At 39.7% G+C, this 22,193-nt stretch overlaps 1 protein-coding gene across 10 annotated transcripts in view; it reads right to left on the bottom strand.

Moving 5' to 3' along the window:
* Positions 1-447: 447 nt before the first annotated feature.
* BEND2 (BEN domain containing 2) overlaps positions 448-22,193 on the bottom strand; it is a 34,122-nt gene continuing 12,376 nt past the window's right edge. For 9 of the 10 annotated variants that reach the window (XM_030573998.1, XM_030574016.1, XM_030574061.1 and 6 more), the window contains 10 exons: positions 21,633-21,787; positions 18,602-18,673; positions 18,340-18,414; positions 16,080-16,184; positions 9,319-9,844; positions 7,532-7,732; positions 6,493-6,614; positions 4,599-4,815; positions 2,979-3,182; positions 448-2,515 (listed from right to left, as the gene is read on the bottom strand). In XM_030573998.1, the coding sequence (XP_030429858.1) occupies positions 2,280-2,515; positions 2,979-3,182; positions 4,599-4,815; positions 6,493-6,614; positions 7,532-7,732; positions 9,319-9,844; positions 16,080-16,184; positions 18,340-18,414; positions 18,602-18,673; positions 21,633-21,787 (1,913 nt within the window). In that variant the 3' untranslated portion in view covers positions 448-2,279. The remainder of the gene's footprint in view (positions 2,516-2,978; positions 3,183-4,598; positions 4,816-6,492; positions 6,615-7,531; positions 7,733-9,318; positions 9,845-16,079; positions 16,185-18,339; positions 18,415-18,601; positions 18,674-21,632; positions 21,788-22,193) is intronic. The other variant, XM_030574006.1, reaches the window with a different exon arrangement.

The following is a 22,193-nucleotide window of genomic DNA, read 5'->3' as shown; positions in this document are numbered from 1 at the left end:
AAAGTCACACCAGTTTAAATTAATTCCTGAACTGATTTAGTTAGACTGGTACAAGTACCTTTGCAGACATGCTTATTTCAGTTTATGATGGCTTGTTTTTGGTTATCTTAAAACAGATTCCTAATCGACCTAAGCTAAACCCAAACAAGCATTTCCATACAAGGGTTTGCTCTGGCTTAACTAAATCAGTTTAAAGTTATCCCTCTAGTCAACCCATTGCAACTTCCTCATGTAAACAACATGTTATCTGGTTACCTATGATTTTGATAGCCAAAATAATCAGTTTTTACAACATGTGCAGAAGCAGCCAGCTAATCTCAGGCAAAAACTCTTCTCAAAGCCCATGCCCCAGATAGAAAGGGGTTTTTTGGTTTCCTATGTAAAACTACCCTTCAACCATGGTCCCCAAACAAGAAACACCAGTATTTAATACACGTTCAGTCAGGAAAGGAGCAAATATATTCTAGCTTTATTTGTAAAATATTCTTTCCTAAGGACAAAATACATTTTACAAAAGTTAACAAAAATTGGTACAATTATGAGGAAACTATTATTTTTTGTTCAGTTATTTGGGTCTCTTCAAATTGGAAGATAGAGGTACACATCACATTGACAGAAGTCAGTGCTTGTGAGCTAGGTCTATAAATATGCCATTCTGACATTTACATCTGCGAATGACAGTGGAAAAATTCTCTACAAATACTGGACAAAATATCTAAGCATTTTTGGTATTTTTCTGATTTCTGTAACTGGAAATACCTACAGACTAGACTCTAAAACTGTTGGTATTTTGCAAGGAGGATCCTAATGAAGAATAATGATAGTTTGCTGGTCATAAACAAGAACACCTATTTCAATTGTTAATTTGAGGACTAAACAATAATGGCATAAAATCTATAGTGAAAATAAATCCATTCAAATGATTCATTTAAGCCTAAATGTATATACAGTCATGTAAAAAATGGAAGGAAAGTTATTTTCTATTCACATATTTATGATGACTATTACAGTCAAGTAATTTCCAAAATAAGATGCTTTATTAACATATTATGTATAAAATCTTATGGAGGAGGGAAGAAAAAAGGAATATATGTAACTATTTCTGAGGAACAAAGCCCAGCAATCCTGACTATCTTGGAGACAATGTCTGAAAAGAGAGTGCATTTTCACCTTTCAGGGTTTGACTTTGTAAGGTTGGGATGTCAAATGCTTCTAATTACGAACAACCTACAAAAAACGGAGCAAATATGCTTGATAGTTCACACAAACTGCCCAGAAACCTAAAAGTTGTGACTATTACAGGTGAGTCTAGATAGGTGTAACAATTGTCATCTTAATCATGACCCAGGACATACAGAGCTAAAGCATGAGTCTCTTTAGCTTGAGCTAAAGGACCAATGGCTTGATGCTGTGCCCAATGAAGCCAATGGAAAGCCTTCCATTGTTTTAATTGGTGGATCAGGACCCAAGTTCTCTAGCTGGAAGCTCAGACTCCTACCTTCAGTGGATTAGACAGAGGGGGACATGTAACAAACAAGGAACAGTGGGTTATGTTGGTATGCTAGTCCTTGATCATCCCTTCAAAAGGATATATTTTGTTCTTTACATTGAGTAAAAGAAAACCAGAATATTTTTGTATATATATTCTTTCTTAATACTCATTCCAGACGAGAGCCAACCATCAGGAAGAGGAAAATTATTACTTACCTGCAATTGTATTTGTTGTAGTTGTCCTCATCTTCCCTTATCCTACAACAAAATCTCTGCTGTAGGATGGGAGAAGAAAACGAGATGTCTGACAACTTAAAGTGGTGCAATATCAATCACACTCTCCTTTCTAAGTTATACATTTTTTCGATATTATCCAGCTATTAGAACAAGTTTCCCTCCCCAAACATAACAGGCTTGACCCAGATAGGCTTTTAAATCCTTATTCTTTTGCTCGGGGGATAATCATTTTCTCTTTCCTTTTCTGTGCAGTGTACTTCCTCAAGGCAAAGTGATCTCTTCTGGGGTCAATACTTCACTGAAAGTAGGTGCTTGTCAGACAAGTGCCCATCATGCAACCAACTGTGAATGGAGTAAAGCATCTCTATGATAGGAATGAGTGCCAGTGACTCAAGAACGGAGGGACCCCAGGTCTTCCGCCATTTTGGCCTCGTGGAGTATATTATATAGTGCTGGGGACAACCCGACAATATGGACTTCTGTATAGTATTTTGGACAACCTACAGCATGACTGCAGCTAGATGTCAGATGGTTGTAAGACATGTAGCATTTTAGTCTGTAAGGTTGATAGTGTCACTTTCATATGGCTTTACTGAAGTAGGGCTTTGCGAAGGACTCTTTTCATTTGATGGCGGTGTGGCCAAAACTTTCTTTCGGACTCCAATTGCAGCCTTCTTATGGTCATGTCTAAGACTGCGGATTGTACTGTTTATGGCAGCCACACATGCTTTCCAATCATATCCAGTTTCCTTTAGATCAAAGGATGGGTAGTTCTCTTGAAGGAAGTCTAAAGATAAATAACCAGATAAGCAGGGCATTATTATCAATTATTTATGCAAGCTCTGTTTTGCTTGCATGTTTTATTTGGACACAACTGGGCCAAAACAAGTATTCAGAAGTGCATTCTCCCAATACAGAATACAGTCAAACTCACCATTAAGTTACAAGGATCAAAGCTAGACTGATGATGAAGTCTATTTTTGAAAAGTTATGGGAAAAGTTGAAATACATAAAAGTGACTATCTAGGGAGATAATATGTGGACAGGGTTTGTTTTGTTTTGTAATCTAGCAGAGATCAGGAGTTGGGGTAAAAATATATCCCCCTTTCATTCCTCCCACTGATTGTGCCTCTAATCTCATGGCAGTTTCATGTAATGTTTTGGAAGCTGCATGATTTATTATGAATACAAGGTTAAATAAAAATTACTATCTCCAGCCCATCTTTTGAAGAAAGTTTAGCTGTGTATACCTCTGAGAGCATTGATCCTGTTGCAGTCCAGTGGACACATGCCACGTTCCAAATTACCATACACATTGCTCTTCACCAATACATCTTCTGTGAAGAGATGGCGAATCAGATAGCGAGCTGACAACTCTGGCCGAGACTTCCCCTTGGCTACATAAATAACTGAGAATGGCAACTGAACATTGCGCCATGGACTCCCAAGATGTTCTGGAGAGGAAGTTGGAGAAAGAAATATTTTATTTTCATTGCAGAAATTGTGTTTACCATGCTTTCAAAAGGACCACATTATACTGGAAGACTTTTTAGCTAGGCAGACAACCAGTGTGCAACATACTGAATGTGGAGAAGAAGAAAAATTTTAGAAAAGGAGATGGGATCCTCAGAAATCAAGGTCCTATCTGTGTGACCCATACAGTTGCTCCTTGAAGAGTCTTACATGCAGTAATGCATAAAACTCCATGTATCAAAATGGTTGTAATAATGCAAGTAGAACATGGGATTTGGGAACACTAGGTATTTTAAACACAATGGCTTAGACTTGCAAGCCACCCCAAGCGGCCAAAAAGTTTATTTCAAATATATATTTGCTCTGCTGTACAGGAGCATAACAGAGCTTTTGTTACACTTTCAGAAATGCTAGTTATGCAACTTGACTTGCTTCAGGACTGCTTCCTGTACTGTGTTATTTAATCTAAAAATAAATAAATAGTTCTTCCAAGAAATAAAAGCATTGCTGCTTTCTGATAGTATTCAAACCTTGTGGGTGGAGAATGAAAATAGAATGAACGTTCTTCTGTATTACTCTGAAACAACTTAATTTCAATGAAGCGAGCCACACACTGAATAAAAAGTACATTTTATGTAGTAAAATAGTCAATTATGAGGCCTGTTGAGTAAGAGGGTCCTGACACCTCTTTCGTGGGCTGCTCAAGCCCTATACAAATCCCACCCAATCAATTGTCTCCTGGAGAACTAGCCACAGAGAATTCCTCCGCCCCCGCCCCCAAGATCTCTATAGCCATTGCATGCCACGTAGTATCTTGTTTTACTGGTGTATTTATAAACTGTGCACTTTTATTAATGGAAGAAAATAAAAAATTGGAAATTGTTATAAGGTTTAGCACAGTGACAGATCTGCCTGTTAGATTAGGATATAGAAATTTTCTCTGCCTCTTTAATATGCCATGCTGCCTTGGAACATCTATTATTTCTCATATAAAGTGGGAAAATGGGGTAATAATGCACCAACTCCTGAAATGTTAGATGGACTATTTCACACATGAGATCACCAATCTAATTAGTCAGCAACAGTGCAAATGTGTTTGTGATAAGGACATGGGTGAAAGGGAACACAGGTGATCTGTTGCCAGAGTCTGTTTGCCATGAGAGGACATACTACCTGTACTGAAGGATTGTCTTGGGAAAAATGGAAAGCAGTCCTGTAGGTCAGTAAACCCCATTTACCACTGTGTAGGATTCAAGGCACTGTATATCACAAATGATTTCACTTACCTGTACTTAAACTAGCACAGTAGTTTTGGAATCTTAACATACACTACTTCTCAATCAACTGTATAAAATGCAATTTGTGTTAAACCAGAAGATGAAAGTCTCCTAACTTACCCATTGGTTCCAAAGACTGTAGTTTATTGGATGAAGGTGCATGGAACACCTCAGGGACTTTATCCCATGTCGTATTCTGAAGTCTGTTTGTTGTTGAGCTGGTCATTTTCTGAGAGGATTGAGAATTGATGTCACTGTCTTCCCCATTATAGTTTAAATCCACACAAATGGATGTGTCTGGAGCGTCAGCAGGTTTCTCCTTCCCTTCAGAAGTCTCCTGAAACACACGAATGGGATTAGCATATGCTTTGGGAGAAGTCTACCAGTTTGCCAGTTAAGTGTGTCAAATTATTTCCACATTATTAGGAAAATTAGATTCCACAAATTTGAGAAATTGTTAACCATACATGTCAACCACAAGAGCCATATGTCAGCCAATTGTTGAGGTCCTTGTGTAATGAGGCACTTTGGAAGCTGAGTTGCATGGATTTCCAGATGTTCTTGGCATGAAATACCAGTGTGATGCAAAGGCTGGAAATATGTGACCAGATGTGGGAAGGCCTATGATAGTATACAGTGGAGGTACAGTCTTGGGAAAGCATAATCTAGACACACTGAAGATCCAAGGGTTGGAAAAATGGATAAAGTGAGAAATGCTGGAAGTCATGCTAGAGATACTTTGGGTGGAACAGTGACTATTATCCGTGAACAACAGGAAGACAGACAACATCCCTGGTTTAAATTAAAGAGGCCAGGAGAGCTATAGTGTAGGTAGAGTAGTTCTGATCCTTTTATTACACCCAAGTCTCAGAGATACTACTTCCCAGGGAAACCTTTATAGCTAGCTGAACAACTGCAGCACTGATTCTGCATATCAAAATAATGGTTTAACTTGTAAGCCATCTTTCCAACACTGTTTTGAGCCCCTAGCTATTGCAACATAGTTCAGGATATGGGAGTGAAATAATTGTTAAGGTTTCTGGGAAAGGATCCTGCTGTACAATTTAGAGTGACAGAAAACACTGCTGAAGTCAGTGCAGATTGTTTTGGAAGGATGCTGACTGAAGGGGTTTGATAGATGGAAATTACAAGGGAGTTTTCATTCAATTTTCAATAATGTTAATAGACTATAAATACATTAATTGGTAAATTCCAGTGACATGAAGACAGTTTACTGTCCATCAATAGGTTAAGAGAAATTTGTGTATCCCTAATAGTAGTGGTATGATAAACAAAAGGGTAAACACTTTCCATTAGTTTAACCAAACAAGGGCACTTGCAAATGGTTTTATTTAAATAGTTTAATATTGAAAAATGTAAGAAATAAAATATTAGTAAGAGTTCTTCGACAGTAATTTTTGCTAAAGGTTTTTTGTTTGTAACTTTATTTGTTTTAAGTAAATATTAATACATGGCCATTAAAAGTGTTTGAGTTGATCCTTAATGAAGAGCTCTTAAGAATAAATTCTAACAAGGGATAATCTGCACTATTGATAGAAGTCAGGGAGAGTGGGGCAGCTAGTCATACAGGGGCCCAATTCTGCAAAAATTTATTCATGTTCTTAAATGGTTAGATGACTGGGAATAATTCAGATCACACAGGTCTTCTAATAAGTAGCTACTTAAAATTTTGGTAAAATTGGTAATTATTCTATAAAATTACCACAAGTTGCAACAAATTTTACTACCTATAGGCAAGTATTACTGTATTTTCATTTTAGGATTTTGCATGTGTGTATCTTTTGTTAATATTATAAAATATAAAAATGCTGACACTGTTTCACACATACCATTGTGACTGGTGTCAGCGGAGCTGTGTTGAACCATGACAAAATAAGTCCCAAAGAGTCTTAAATTATGGGGCTCAGGTGGTGAGGTACTTACTTATATATCTAATTCTGTAAGGAAACATTTACTCTCTCATTAATAACTATTACACCTGGAGATGACTTACTGGGTTTATTTTGGTTTCACAGCGTAAGCAGCGGATCATGGCATTGACGTTTGTGATACAGGTTTTCCAGTCTCTTCCATATTCACTCAGGTCATAATTTGGGAAATGAGTTGCAAGAAATTCTGCACACAAAATGTAGGAACTCTTTTAAACTATGTAATAAAGAAGCACTAAAAAGAGCTTTAGTCAAATAAATGAACACAATGAGATCAATTTCAAGTGCTTACCAAGATTTGTGAATGAGTTTTCGATTTTAGCTTATATTAAGGAAATTTATGGTAGACTGGTACTTTCAAGGTAGGCAGCAGTATACTTCTGCATCTCATTACAAAACTGAGATGCATCAGAAAAGTGCTCCTTATCAGGTATAGGGAAATTTTCTTTATTCAATATTTCTTAGTCGATTCATGGAAATTGTCAAACAAACTACCTGACTATCAGTAGAGATGACAGGACTAGCAAATGGGATAACATACATCATTCTGTTATTCATATGAACTATTGTTTGCTTTCTGCCCAGACAGAATAAATGAATGCCTGATTTGTGAGTCTTACAAAAAGGAGTAGCTAGTGTGTGCTTAGGTGGGCGCACGTGGGTTTGGGGCTGGGAAGGGCATTTCTCAAAATGTTGCCACCCTCATCACTTTTCAAACAAGGAAGAAATGGAGGGTTAGGAGAAAAATGCTGACATGTCCATTAACTTGTGTCCTGTGTGTGTTATGGCCTCATAATACAAAATGAATATGATCAGCTCTGATTGATTAATGAGAAAAATATGAAATTAGAGTAATCAGAGAAACTATCATAAATATTGAAAGAGTTTACAATGAACATTTGAGGGTAACTAGATAAAAAGTTCCCCACAGAACCCAAAGGTACAGAGTTGAGCAATATTCACTACCAGGTAATATAATAGTTGCTGGATAATGAGTCACAAAAAGGTAGACTGAAGGACACAACATAAGGATCATAATTTAAGAATCCAAGAAAACTGCTAAGGAAGAAAAGTGAACTCTACACGTTTTGTAAGTCAGCATACCTCTAACTGCAGCAACCTTGTTAGGATCCAACGTTCTGCGCCCCCGGGCACTGACACCCATAATGCTACACAGTAACGTTTCCTTGGGGAACAAGACACGGACTAGGTAACGTGCAGCGTACTTCGGTTTGGTCTTTTGTCGGGCTTTCATCAAATAGTTTCCAAGAACCTTTACATTTCTCTTTGGGTCACCAACATATTCTTTGTAAAGCAAAAACATTTTTTAAAAGATTAGCACGAATCTGTTAAAAGAAGGAGCTCTTCCCCAAACCATTTTTTCTCTTTACCTTTATGACATAGTAAACTCACATCTCCTAACCTTTCATTACCAAAACTAGATCGACTATATATTATCTATCTTTGCACTTACAGGAGATGCAGAAATAACTTCCATCAGTATATTCTGACTAAATTAGCATTCTTAGCTCATTTGTATCAAGCACCCAAAACTGATTAAATAATAGTAATAGCATTTTTAAAAAGTATTTAAATGTGTAAAAGACAAAATTTTCAGAATGACCTACTTTGCGCAGATACTTGCATACAGATTTTCAAGAAAACATCTCAAAGGTATCAGGTGTGAGCGTCAATTTTATTAAGTGTGCACAAACAGAAGTTGAGGCACCTTTGAACACTTTCACTTATTTTTAGAGTAATGTAAATAATTGGTAATCTGAAAGTGATTGAAAACGCAAATAAATAAATAAATGCTGCCTTCTGCATGACTCAGGGTATATGTATATCATAAAGGGACTTAACATCTGCCTGTGTCATGTGTACTTACCTGCAACATAACAACAGCCCTACTGGGTCAGACCAAGGGTCCATCTAGCCAAGTATCCTGTTTTCTGACAGTGGCCAGTGCCAGAGGGAATGAACAGAACAGGTAAACATCAAGTGATCCATTCCCTGTCACTCATTCCCAGCCTCTTACGGTGAAATGATTCATGGAGCTTTTTTTGGTGATTCACAGAATTAAACATTTTGGAAAAATAAGTAATGGAGCATTTGAGGGTCTCTCTTACAAAACAGTCCACACAATGAAAATATTAGAGAACCTCTTCCTTATCCCATTCAAGAATTAGCATTCCTTATACACAAAACAATTAAGTTGCTTCTCAAATGAAGAACATACTGTAAGTTATGTTCCACACCTTGCTTTACGGATGACATATTCTTTATATAATTATCATACGTCTTTATTATATACAAGGCTATTTAGTTTTCACATGAAAGCATTACCAAGGAAATCTTTAGATTTAGAGAAACTCTAATATGCTGCACTTCCACTGTAATGGCTGCTGAGATTTTACTGTCACATATTGGCTCACTGTACTTGCAGGGAGTCCTAGCTGTTCTGTACCACTGACAGCATGAAAAAAGCTTGTATCAGTAGGACAGTGAAAGAAGAGGGCTCATTCTTAATGCAATCCTGAAGCATTATATCTGCTGTAAAACTAAGATTTGTTAAAGTGCTCAAGTTATTCTGCACATCAGAATAATCAGTAACATGTAACAATCAACTGAGTATGTGTGTTAGTATAGTGTACATACTAACTTTTTGAATATTTGACTTCAAGTGTTAAAGTGACTTCTTGTATATCATGCACACCAATAGCTTTATTCAGAAGGCTTTAAATATTAATCCACTTTTAAAATGCAAAAGGAGAAAGTCAGCTCTGCTCATTTATTTTTGTTAAAGAAAAAAAATGGAGGCCTTATGCATGCATTTTATTCACTGTAATTTTCCACTCTACTATACTGAGCATATGTGACTTGTAACTCACCAAAACTAGGATTGATAGAGACAGAAGAAGATGGCAGTTCTTTACTAATATTCGCACTTCCCGGTGTGGCCCTGTAATTCATCATCATGGTGTTTCTCCCCAAACCAGTTTCAGATGGGGTTGGCATCACCGACGACACCATTGGGGAACCCACCCCTGAAGATGCTACATTGGCAGTGCTTTCCATGACCGTGGTTACAAGACTTGGTTGTGGAGGAAGGTCAGGGATCCTGTTAGCCACTGTGTATGGTGGATGCAGTGAGTGAGTGGAGACTATAGTGGGTAGGGGTGGGCTTTGCCTAAGCACAGGTTGCTGTGATTCAAGCTGAAGAGTTTGTTGAACAGGTTTTATTGCAGAGTTGGCCTGGAGATGGCTCTTTTGTAGCCTAACCCTCATCGATGGGTTATGCCCTCCTTGTCCCGGGGGGGAGATATGAAGACTTGACTCTCTTTCCATTGGTTTCTGTACTCTAATTTTTCCATGGGGTAAATGATTGGAACTTCTGTATGTAAATCCAATGGGCCTCTGCAAATGTGACAGGAAAACAATAATTAACATAAAACTGCACAAATCTGTTTTGTTTTTTCCTTCATGAACAAGAGAGACTAGATCTCAGCCTAAGCATCTGGCATTAACTATAGTCTTTTCACAAAGATAGCTCTGACCTCTTGACCATGAATCTAACTATTGCATGTTTTTCGGACTCTATCTTCATGGGTTTCCACAGTCCAGACACCAACATAGCAGTCTTCTCTTGTGTTTGCTTCCTGCTTCTTAAGTTCTTCCCAATCACCTGCTAGCATAACATTCCTTCAAGAGCTAAAGAAGGAGCTGAGGAACAGACTGTACATATATTAGTAGTTGATAATGGGCATATTTTTGTACAATAGTTGCTGAAAAATTCATCAGTTTGTGTCACCAACCTGCTGAGCTACAAGTTGATGCTCTTGCTGCTGCATTAAAGGAAAAACATTTGGTTTTGCACCTTTTATTTTGATTGGTTTCTTTACAATGAAGTAGGGCAGAAAAGTTTTGTTTGGTCTCAGTCTGACACCCTTTTATCTGTTTGATGCATTAGAAGTGCAGGCCCTATTTCACCTGGAAGACTCTATGATGACTGGAAATGATTTGTGAAGTGATGACATTAAAGCAGTGGTGGGTAACCTGTGGCCCATCAGGGTAATCTGCTGGCGGGTCATGAGATAGTCTGTTTACACTGACTGTCCGCAGGCATGGCCGCTCGCAGCTCCCAGTGGCCACGGTTTGCCATTCCCGGCCAATGGGAGCCGCGGGAAGTGGCGTGGGCCGCAGGGATGTGCTGGCTACTGCTTCCTGCAGCTCCCATTGACCAGGAACTGTGAACCACAGCCACTGGGAGCTGCAGGCGGCCACGCCAATGTAAACGAACGGTCTCACAGCCTGCCACTGATGGGCTGCAGGTTGCCCACCACTGCATTAAGGGAATAAAACTGGAGCCATTGAAAGAAGAAATAGGTGTTACTAAAAATTCTTTAATTTCAATTAACAACATTTCGGAGAAAAAATGCCTTTGTGAGACTATTAAACAACAACAGCTATGGAATAAGCGCTAAAAATATACATCCTCCAAGATACCCAACAACTCTTCCAGCAAAAACGGGGGAGGTCAGAAATGACAACAATAATTTGTGGCCTGGAAAACATGTTTTACTATCAGAGACTAAAGGAGCTCAATCTATTCTGTTTATTAAGGAGAAGTTTAAGAGACAACTTGATCATGGCCTAAAATTACCTACCCATGGAGAAGCTATCTGAGACCACGTCCAGACTACCTGCCATATCGGCGGGTTAAAATCGATTGCTCGGGGATCGATATATCGCGTCTAATCTAGACGCGATATATCGATCCCTGAGCGCGCTTATATCGATTCCGGAACTCCATCAACCCCAACGGAGTTCTGGAATCGACAGGGAGAGCCGCGAACATCGATCCCGTGCGGTGTGGACGGGTGAGTAATCCGATCTTAGATATTCGACTTCAGCTACGTTATTAACGTAGCTGAAGTTGCGTATCTAAGATCGATTTCCCCCCCGTAGTGTGGACCAGCCCTGAGACTAGAGGACTCTTTAGTTTAAAAGCTAAAGTCAGTAAAGTTCGAACTGAAAATAAATGTAATTTTTAACAGAAAGAATAATTAGCTATTGGAACAGATGATACAGGAAAGTGTTATATGCCCAGATCCACAAAGGGACTTAAGCACCTAACCCCCAGATTTAGGTCCCTAAATCCCAGTTTTAGCCAGCACTGCAATCCACAATCTCCCCTCCACTGCCACGTAAGCCTGTGGGTTCCTAAATTCACCTCAGCACCTACATTTTCAGGATAAAAGTTTCCCAGGGGCCTATGTTTCTGAGTGTGCACACTGCTGCCTCACTCTGTGTGTCCAGATGTCTATTTCCTAAGCCCAGTGTGACCCACGAAGCAGGGGAGGACATCATCTATCTTCCCTGAAGAGTCTGGTCCGGTAGGCATGCTCTGAGCACACCTATTGGATCAGGATTGATTCAAAATCCAGGAGGAGGAAGAGAAAGTGATCGTACCTACTTTATAACTTTTAGCACAGTAGTTACGGCACTCAGCCAGCATATGGGAGACCTAGATTCAGATCTCCCCCTCTCTACCAGAGGGGGAGTGTGATGGGGTGTACAAGCCCCCAACACTGGAAAGAACAGGGCTAAAGAGCTACTCGGAGCCCAGCCAACCTTGTCCCAGAATACTTGCAAAGTCTGCACAAGCTGGAGAAGGAAGTTAAAAAGAGGAGCAGAGTAGCTCAGTGGCAAGCAGATAATGGAAGTGAACTGGCCTACACCCTTGGAAAGGAGCACCACAGGAGCTCTCGGTGTCTGAGGCATGGTGATAGTGACCTGACCAAGCCTATAAAGAAGGGACCTGTGACTCTCTGAAGAAAGAAACTTTATTTGTGTTTTAGCTATTTGCTTTAGCTTGTAGGAAGAGAGGGACAGGTAGGAAATATCCAGGGAGTCAGCTGCATAGCACCACAAGGTGCAGGACTTAGCTGGCTACCATTGGGCCCTGGATCGGAGCCCAGTGAAGAGGGTAGACCCAAGCTTCCCCTACCAACTCCTAAAGTGGGCAACTATGAAAGTCTGTCCCTTGACAGAGAACCTATTTGGGGGAAGAGCGTGAAGGTACAAAGGTCCAGACCACAAGACGTCAGGGGAAGCCCTGAATCCCTCACTGAATTCTGAAGACTTCCCCATTATTAGACTCTTGATACATAACCCAAAAGGGGTGGACTGAAAGTGTGACCTGTCTGGAGAGCTGAGTCACTAAAGGACAGACTGTTGCAGTAAGAAAGGTGTCTTTCTCTTGGGCATCCAACTTGCCGCACCCCTGGCACAGCCACTAGGCAGCACTGGTGGTGAGTGTTCCCCTTCCCAGAGAGAAGGGATTTGAACAGGAGTCTCCCAGCTCTCAGGAGAGTGCTCTAACCACTGAGATAATCCAGTTGGGCTTTTCTCAGTCTCTCCTATTGATGCTGTTCTACTGTGTATAAACAATGAAACAGCTATCAGAACAGGGGGACTGCACCCTCAGTCTCCTGTCTCCCAGGTGGGTGTGCTAAACCACTGGACTTCACTCTGTGGTCCAATGATTCTGTATTTATTCAAGGTGCATCATCATCAACAGGACAGACTGAGGGAGCCCCACATCAGAATATCCTATAGCTCAGGAATTAGAACAGTCTTCTAAGAGGTGTGGGAGATCCGTGTTCAAATCCTCTTCCTCAGGCAAACGGGGAACTGAAAGACTGTCTCCCACATGAGTTCTATAACCACTGATCTAAAAAGTATAAGGTGGGTGACACCACCACCTCCTGCCATCTCCCTCCATTTGTACAGAGTAAGGCAGGCCCTAACTCATTCCTTCAAGAAATGGTTTCATAGATTCCAAGGCCAAAAGGGACCACTGTGCTCATTGAGTCTGACCTCCTATATAACAGATATAGAACTTCCTCAAAAGAATTCCAAAGCATATCTTTTAGAAAAACATCCTATCTTGATTTAAAAATTGTCCAACATGGAGAATCCATCCCAAACCCTTGGCAGATTGCTCCAATGGTTAATTTCCCTCACTGTTAAAATGTGCAGCTTATTTCCAGTCTGAATTTGTCTAGCTTCAACTTCCAGCCATTGGACTTTGTTGTACCTTTCTCTGCTAAAATTAAGAGACCAGGATTAAATATTTGTCCCCTATATGAGTATGTATAGTCAGTAATCAAGTCACCCCTTAACCTTTGGCATTAACTGCAGTCTTTCTGATTTTTTAATTAAAATGTTGTGTGGCACCAAGTCAATTATGTCAACACTGTTACCTTTATCAATCAAATTTATAATCTCATCAAAAACATATATCAGGTTTATTTTCCATAAATCTATGTTGATTGGCATTAATTATATTACTCTCCTTTAATTCTTTGTTAAATCAACTGCAGGAAAGGGGGACGGACCCAGATGTGGATTATTAAGAGAAATAAGCACCTAAATCCAGGCTGCAGGGAGGCATCTATATCTCTGAGAGCGGTAGGGTCTAGCACACACCCTGGTCATTGGCTTCTCCCATTGGTTACATGCTGGCTTTGTGGATCACATGCTAGGACACCTATCTTCCCCAGGCTTTGTGGATCCATTGTTGTTCCATTGATTTCCTAGGTGCCTAAAAGTTAGGTGCCACAGTGTCTAGCATCCGTTTGGGCCTGGATGTCAATCTAAAACATACACACTAGTTCAACCACATGTTGTTGGGCAACATGCAGGAGTTACCAGATTTCTTCTATGGCTTGTTATGATCAAAATGGTCCCTTTTAGCTTTAAAGAATAATAATAATCTATGAATCTTTGACATTCCTGATATTTTAAACTTCAGGTAAAACACCTGCAGGCATTATAAAAAACAAAAGGAAACAAGGATAGCCTTAGAAGTGTTTTCTTTATACGTCAAAAAGAAGCAAAAAAAGAGTTTTAAAATGTTTTGAAAAATCTCTTTCAGGTCCTTTTTAGCCTCAGGAGAGCATTAAAGCAGTTGCTGTTCCCTGTGACCATGAGGGTTGAGGGGGAAGAGAGAGGAAGTGTGAGAGAGAGGCCACTGGGTTCCAGTGCTCCACAGTGGTGGGCAAGACTGGTCTCTGCTCTGAGAGTTTTGGATGATTGGACATTCAAGTCCAAAGAGTTGTCAGGACACCAATCACAACCACAATATACTGTTTCATCAACTGCAAAGCATTCAGAACTCCTCCCTCTCTGTCTGGCCTGGCGGCTCTGGTGATGGGTAGACAGACTAAAGGTCTTTCATTCTGTTGTGTTCTCGTGACATCAGTGCTGCTGAACAGCGTTACATCAGAGAAACTGTTCAGTACTGTTGATGGCTATACAGCTCTCTCAGCATTCTCAAGAACCATCTCTGATGCTTTTCCTTTAAACGCAGTTTGCTAATAAATTACGAGTCTTAATATTCTGTCTGTTTTAACAGTATGTTAAATGTGCAATAACTTGATAACGGTTCATTTACAGGAAAGCAGTTAAATGTCATTAATTCCCTTAAAAATCATATCAGCCAACCTGTGAGTTATGCAGAAACTTTCCTCCTCTGTCAGCAAAAAACCAGTCGACTAACAGGCCAGAGACTCATCAGAGGTAAACTGGCAGAGCTCATTTGAAGTCATAGGAGCTACACCAATTTACACTAGCTAATGGTATAACTCCTGAATCTGTTTCTCTTCCCCACCTTCCTGTAAATGAATTTGTAGAGCACCTATCCCAGTGTTTCTCAAACGTGGCTACCATGGCCACATGTAGCTCCCAGTGGCTTTTCTTGCAGCCACAGCCTCCTAGGCTGTAATTGGGTGGGGTGGGGAGGACAAAGTAGTCCTATTGCTTCTGGATGCACAGCCTTGACATTGGTTGCTGGGGCCATCAGCCGGGGTTGGGCCCTGCCTCCCTCTGGAGTCACCTGGGGCTGAACGCCGTAGGAGCAGGCAGCCAGCGAGTTCCCCATCTTCCCGGGGTAGGGGAGCTCTAACTTTGGGCTTCAGCTCAGGAGTGGCAAGGCAGCAGGCTCTAGCCGCGGGGCTTTGGGCTCTAGCCCTGGGCACTGGCTGCATGGCAGCAGGCCCCAGGGTCTGGCCACAAGGCTTCGGGCTCCATCTTCGGGCCCCAACTTCTGGCTGCGGGACTTTGGGCTCTGGCTGCAGCAGTTCATGCTCAAGCCCTCGCTGCCTTCCCCAGCCCACCACCCACATCTCCCCTGGTCTTCCTCAAGGACTTAATTTGTCCCCAGGCTTGGTAAGACTGAGTAAGTTTTCTGTGAAAAGTGATACTTGTGTCTGTTAATATCACTTTTCATAACAGACTTATTAGCTAGCAATAAATAAATTACAATGATTTGGACATGTATATGTGCATATTTATTTGGTTTTCCTAAAGTGAATTAAGTATTTTAGGAAAAAAGAATGTTGATGGCTGCATTCTGAGGCCACCAAAAAATTTGTCCTGAGAGCCCCAAGCCTACCAAATTGACTCTGCCCACTACTACACCGATAGAGGACCGAGCTCACAAATGCCAAGTATATAATAACCTGCCTCTAATGGATGCTAAATTACCACTTTTGACCACAGTGGAAGGTGAGGAGAGATTTTAACCCTCTAATTTCTACTCATGCTTGTAAAGGGACTCTGAACATTTCAGATCTTTAATACTCACAGGTTTGAGGAGCAATGGCTTCATCCGGGTGTGCTGCATTTCTGAAACCTTTCGATGAAGCAGATCAAATTTCTTATCCAACTTCTGAATGGCATCATACATGGCCTGGCAATCAATGTGAAAGTTAATGGAATTTTTCTACTTTTAGAGGAAAAGTAAATAAAAGCACAACATTTGAATTTGACAAAAGCAAGGAATTCTCATTAAGGTTGAAGTTCCTTCCTTAATTTCTGTCTAAACTTTGCAGCAGTTCAGTGGATAACAAATACACTTTGTAAAGTGAATTATACGCTGATTTACTTATGTACCACATGGTAAATTTAGAACTTGAAAAAGCAGGCTTCTTTTCGAAGATCTAATTTCAGGGAAAGACTTACTCTTGCTGTTTTAACATCCGCCTGCACATGACTGGAATTGAAAGGTTGTACTTCCTACTGCATCCAATATACAGTTGATTTTTATATAATATAATGGTGCATTTTATTTCACATTAAAACAATATCAAGCAAACTCAGAAGTAGACTAGTGGCACAAGAAGAATTGTGTGTTATCTGAAGTGTAATACTACATCTAAATCAAAGAGTTAACACTACTTTATGGGTAGTTAGAGACCTTTAAAAATAGAATTATATATTTCCAAATACTTGGCTAAAATACTGATAAATAGATCACAAGATATTGATTTCTACATCACTAATGGGAAATATACCTTGGAGGAATATGTATTCCAAAGTAAAACGACAAGTGTAGGCGATCTAGAGAGCAACAGCTTCAGCTCCAAGCCTCAAAATGAGTATAATGCTGAAGTCAATTGTACACCCACTGATTACACGCAAGGGAAAAAAATATAAACAGAATTTGAAAAACACTTATAGGGTTGAAAGTACCCGGAACATTTTGGCTGATTTTCAGTCATAGATTCATAGATTTTAGGGTCAGAAGGGACCAATGTGATTATCTAGTCTGACCTCCTGCACAAAGCAGGCCACAGAACCCTACCCATCCACTTCTATAACAAACCCCTAACCTATGCCTGAGTTATTGATGTCTTTTTTCAAGCTCAGCAATTTGAGTCTCCCAGAGATTTAAAAATTGACTTTGCCTTACTTTGAGAATCAGATATGAAGGTTTTATAATAACATTCCTGTAAAGACCCCAACATTTCATAAGAGCCATGTAAATCAAACGAATTCAAAGGCTAACAGTTGTTCATATAAACAACTTAGGAAATCATACATCTGAACAATTTTGTCTCCTATTATTACAAGTAACACATAAGGTTACTGAACTAAATGAGTAGAGAGGAAACAAGTTGTGTTTCCAAAGCACAGTCAGTTTCTGCTGCTTTTTGTGTGACTCTGTCATAACAACTCTGGAGAGAAAGAAATTTTTAAAAAGAATAGAAAATGTGGCTATAAAACCAAAAAAATTAACAGTGCAGGTGAAAAATCTGAAATTACTTTCAAATTTAAAAAATAAAATTAACTAGATTTCAAGTTGATGGTATCACTTTAGTAACAACTGACCTGCATATAGATAGATTCCAAAGCACCATGATAAGGTGTAATAAAAGTTTAAATTGTTGTGTATTAAAAGCAACGTACAATGACCTCACCATGCAGCCCTGGTGCAAGCAGTAAGGCATACATGACTTTAATTAACATTTAGCCCTAAGTCACTCCAGAAGGAGATGCTCTCTAAGGGACAGGGGGCCAACCCATTACTTTCAGGAGTAGCCCTACTATAACAGCTCACCTGTATGAGTAAGATATTAATTTAGTTTTATTTTCACTGCTGATGCAGTTATTCAGCTTGCCAGTTACTACTTCAGATAACATAAGCAATAAATTCTCCTAATTCAGTCTGAACAACAAGATTATGAATAAGGTAATATTCTAAAAGCAAACCTCAGATGCCTTCAGAATCTACATACCAAATGTTTCCCATTACCTTGCAATTCCTTGAAGTAAATCAAGGGACTCTATATTACATAAGGTGCATTAATACTGACCTTTGGAGACACTCTCACGTTGATTACATTGTAAAAGGCTCAATGGCTGCATATAAAAACGTCAATCAAAAATAAGCAAAATGCATTTGCAATTAAGTCAAATGACGTTTATAGAAATGAACAACTGGGTGCAACAGAGTTGCAAATTGATATTACAGTGGCATATATACCAGGGATAAAAGCGTGACATAATTTTGCCTTGTTTTTTGCAAAGGTTTATAAACTATTTCAAAGAGAAAAATGTGGTACCTGACAATAGTTGAGGACTTCCATAAGGGTTTTCTGCTGATCTCCTGTGTAGGACGCTTCAGACACAACACTTCCCTGTTTCATTCCAAAATAAATAAGCTAAGCTGAAAAAATCATGATGTTTTGCAGCCAGCAACACATACAGAGAAACACCCAGCTTTAGGATCTCATATCGTGTTGAAAAAAACAAACAAACACAAAACTGTTTTTGTAATGAACCCCCAAAGCAACAGTCATTACCAACAAAAAAAAAGCAACTTACACATTCATAATCTGGTTCATATTCATAAATGACACTTCCACCATCTTCATATTCTGTTTCCCTGGATCTTATCTAGAAAAAAATATTAAGAAACATGTAAAATTAGGAATAATCACAGAATACAAGGCATAAAACAGTCTAGATCTGGGGTTCTCAATCTTTTTCTTTCTGAGGCCCTCCAATATGCTATAAAAACTCCACAGCTCAGCTGTGCCACAGCTATATGCTTTTCTGCATATAAAAATCTGGGCCAGTGTTAGAGGGTAGCAAGAAGGGCAATAGCCGAGTGCCCCATGCCACAGGGGGCCCTGTAAAGCTAAGCTGCTCAGGATTCAGCTTCAGCCCAGAGTCAGGGAAGTGGGGCTCAGAGTCTCAGGATTCAGCATCATGCAGTGGGGCTTCAGCTTTCTGCCCGGGGCACCAACAAGTCTAACGCTGGCCCTGCTTGGCAGACCCCCTGAAACCTGCTTGTGGCCCCCCAGGTGCTCCCGGACCCCTGCTTGAGAACCGCTGGTCTAGATGACCTATATATTTTTCCGGAACCCAAGGCACTAGCTTAATATATTAGGGGTAGCAACTATTGAGGAGGATGTTTTCAAACACAGCAGATTAATATATATTTGTTCTAGTATTAGTCACACCATAACTGTGACACAAGTTTTCAAATCAGTTTTCCTTTATAAGGATTACAAATAGTTTAAAATAAAATATACGTACATATCCATGTACATTTTATTGGCACTTGAGTTTATTAAAAAGTAAAGAAACAAAATCTATATATTTTTCACATCTTGTAAGGTTTATTTGCTGCATGTCTCACAGCTAGGTCAAAGCTACTCAATTTCACTTTTGTTTGTATTTAGTTATTAGTCAATATCACTTTCAATTACTCATGTACTAAAACAATGGAGAAGTGTTTAGGCTGCAGTGAATGGTTATTAAAAAAATTCACTGCAATTTTAAAAAACTGAAATCTTTCCACTGACTTTCATAAAAACCTTTTTTTTTTTTTAAACACAACTTAGGCCTTGTCAATAAGTAAACAGATTTAACTTATATCAGTTTTTATATAGATTTAGTTAGAACCAGTGCAAAACCATGTTAGATGTTCTTATTTTGGTGTATCTTAAAACTGTTCTTGTATCAATTTAAATTGTCCTGATCAATTTAGTGTATTATTTGTATTTTGGTAAACCCTAGAAACCAGGGTCCCATTGTGCTAGACAAACGTCTGTCAGATTTAATATCAGTTTAAGAATGTCTGCATAGCCTTTTGTAACAGTTTAAATGAGTCAATTTAAAAGTCACACATTTGTTTAAATCAGTGCAACTTTGCTTGCAGAGAAGCCCTTATATGTTGGGGTAAACCTGATCTGACACTTGGTGTCCTTGTACTCCTGAAGCACTAATGCTCTTTGCCATGGCTCTTGGAGCAGTTACTATTGCTATGTAAGGATGTGGCTGGAGAGTTAAATGGTGGCCTTTCCCATAGGAATGTAGGACTCCATGAATGTTTTCAGAACAGAATGCTACTTACTATAGCTAGGAACAGGCTCTAGGTTATGTGATGCTAAAGTGGATGTAAAAAGTTAAAAATAAAGATATTTTGTTTAAACGCAAGCTCTTCTTTCATTAATGTGAAGAACAAAATAGCTAGGGCCTGGTCTCTTCTTCAGGAAAGACCATTGTAAGTAAAACAGCTGACAACAAAACATGCAGGTAACATTAAAAGAGCCCATGGAAGTACCTCTTCAGAAGTTAGGAGAAAGAGGATATATGTGTACACTGTTATTAAAAACTTCTGGCTGGCACATACCAACTGACTTGGGCTCTAGGACACTGTGAGGTGGAAGGGTCCCAGAGCTTAGGCCGTAGCCTAAACCCCAATATCTACCCTGCAATTAAATACCCCTGCAGCCAGGGCTGGCTCCAGGTACCAGCTGACCAAGCACGTGCTTGGGGCAGCACTTTGGGGCGGGGCGGTGCTTCGGTGGTTTGTTTTTGGTTTGGCCAGGTAGCGCTGAAGGTTTGTTTGTTTGTTTTTGTTTCGGCTGGGCGGCGCTTGGGGTGGCGGGGACTTGGGCGGCGCAGCGCTCGGGGCGGGGGCACAGAGGGGTGGTTACGGTGAGACGGCGCTCTTTTTTTTGCTTGAGGCTCCAAAAAGATTAGAGCTGGCCCTGCCTGCAGCCCAAGTCAGCTGGCACAGGCCAGCTCCCAGTTTTTAATTGCAGTGTACAGATGCCCATAGTGTGTAAAATTTCCTGTAGACAGGAATCAACAGTGCCACCCTGTGGAGAAAGACTTAAAAAAAATTAAAATAAAGATGCTAATTTTACCTGTAAGCTGTGAGAAGCCCTTCTTGCCCAGCAAACTGTTCTGCATTTGATTTTTCTTTTTTTAATTACACCAAATTTCTGCCACACTACTCAAATGAAAAATGATATAATGTGTAATACTGTCAGAGTTCAAATATAATCTGGTGCCCTGGTTTAGTACCGAGGACACCACTTTGTTGATATTTAAAATGTAAACATTTTTTCTTTTATGTTCTTCAGCTGGCCATTAAAGCATAGCTCCATGCTATGAACCAAGTTCTGCCCACAGATATGCATCAATGTGAGAGCTGCGTGATCTATTGTTGGACATAGTTTGCCCAATGATTTGCCCATTGGTCAACAGGTAAGGAAGGATGATTGGTATCACTCCATCTAGAAACCTGTCGGAAAGGAAGGAGGTGTCCCTAATGCATCCTGCTTTTTAGACAAATATAAGTTTGCATGTCAAAGGTTTGCTTGCAGGACCATACTTAGATTGTCAGCTTTTCAGGAAAGGAGCTGTCTCTTCCTCTGCACATGTACAATGCCTAGCAAAATGGGGCTCCAACCCTTATAAAAGCCTCTTGACACTACTGTAATACAAATAATAATAATTCACAAAAGAGGGAAAATTCTCTCACATGAGAACTGGAATTGCTAATAGCAGTGCAATTTGCTGGAAAAAGCAGAGCAAGTGTTTGTTTAGGTAAACATACCATGCTATTTCTCACCAGAGACGGGGTAAGTCGTCGTCTTTTATGCAAAAAAACATATTCCATTTCTTCTGGATTCTGACCATCTCTTTGCACATTTGTAGAATGGCTCATCTGTGACACCACTGGCTCACTCAATACCGACAAACCTTCCCCTCCTATAAAAGGGAAAGTTAAAAGAAAGTATGTTAGAAAAATCCTCCCACTGAATTGACAGGAATTGTTTCAGGGAAAGTCTATGGCCTGTATTATACAGGAGGTCAGACTAGATGATCACAATGGTCCCTTTCGGCCTTGGAATCTATGAATTAGACATCTGTCATGAAAGGCAAGAACCATAGCATACTTTTAAAACTTCAGCATCCTGGCCGTTTAAGATTAATTACTATCTATCATGCACTCAATTATTTGCTCATTTTATCCTCTAATTAAATTTTTTAAACTTCATTCCTTCCAATTCCTCCTCAAAAATGCATTTCATTTGCCATACTTTCCATTGTTGACTTTCACTCCTGAGTTACCTCACACCTCTTCTTGCCTTATCTCATTCTTCATTTAAAAACC

Source organism: Gopherus evgoodei, chromosome 1 (assembly GCF_007399415.2).
Source record: "Gopherus evgoodei ecotype Sinaloan lineage chromosome 1, rGopEvg1_v1.p, whole genome shotgun sequence".
Classification (NCBI taxonomy): Eukaryota; Metazoa; Chordata; order Testudines; family Testudinidae; genus Gopherus; species Gopherus evgoodei.
Note: the sequence above shows the minus strand (reverse complement) of the source record. Positions and strands in the feature narration are given on the sequence as shown.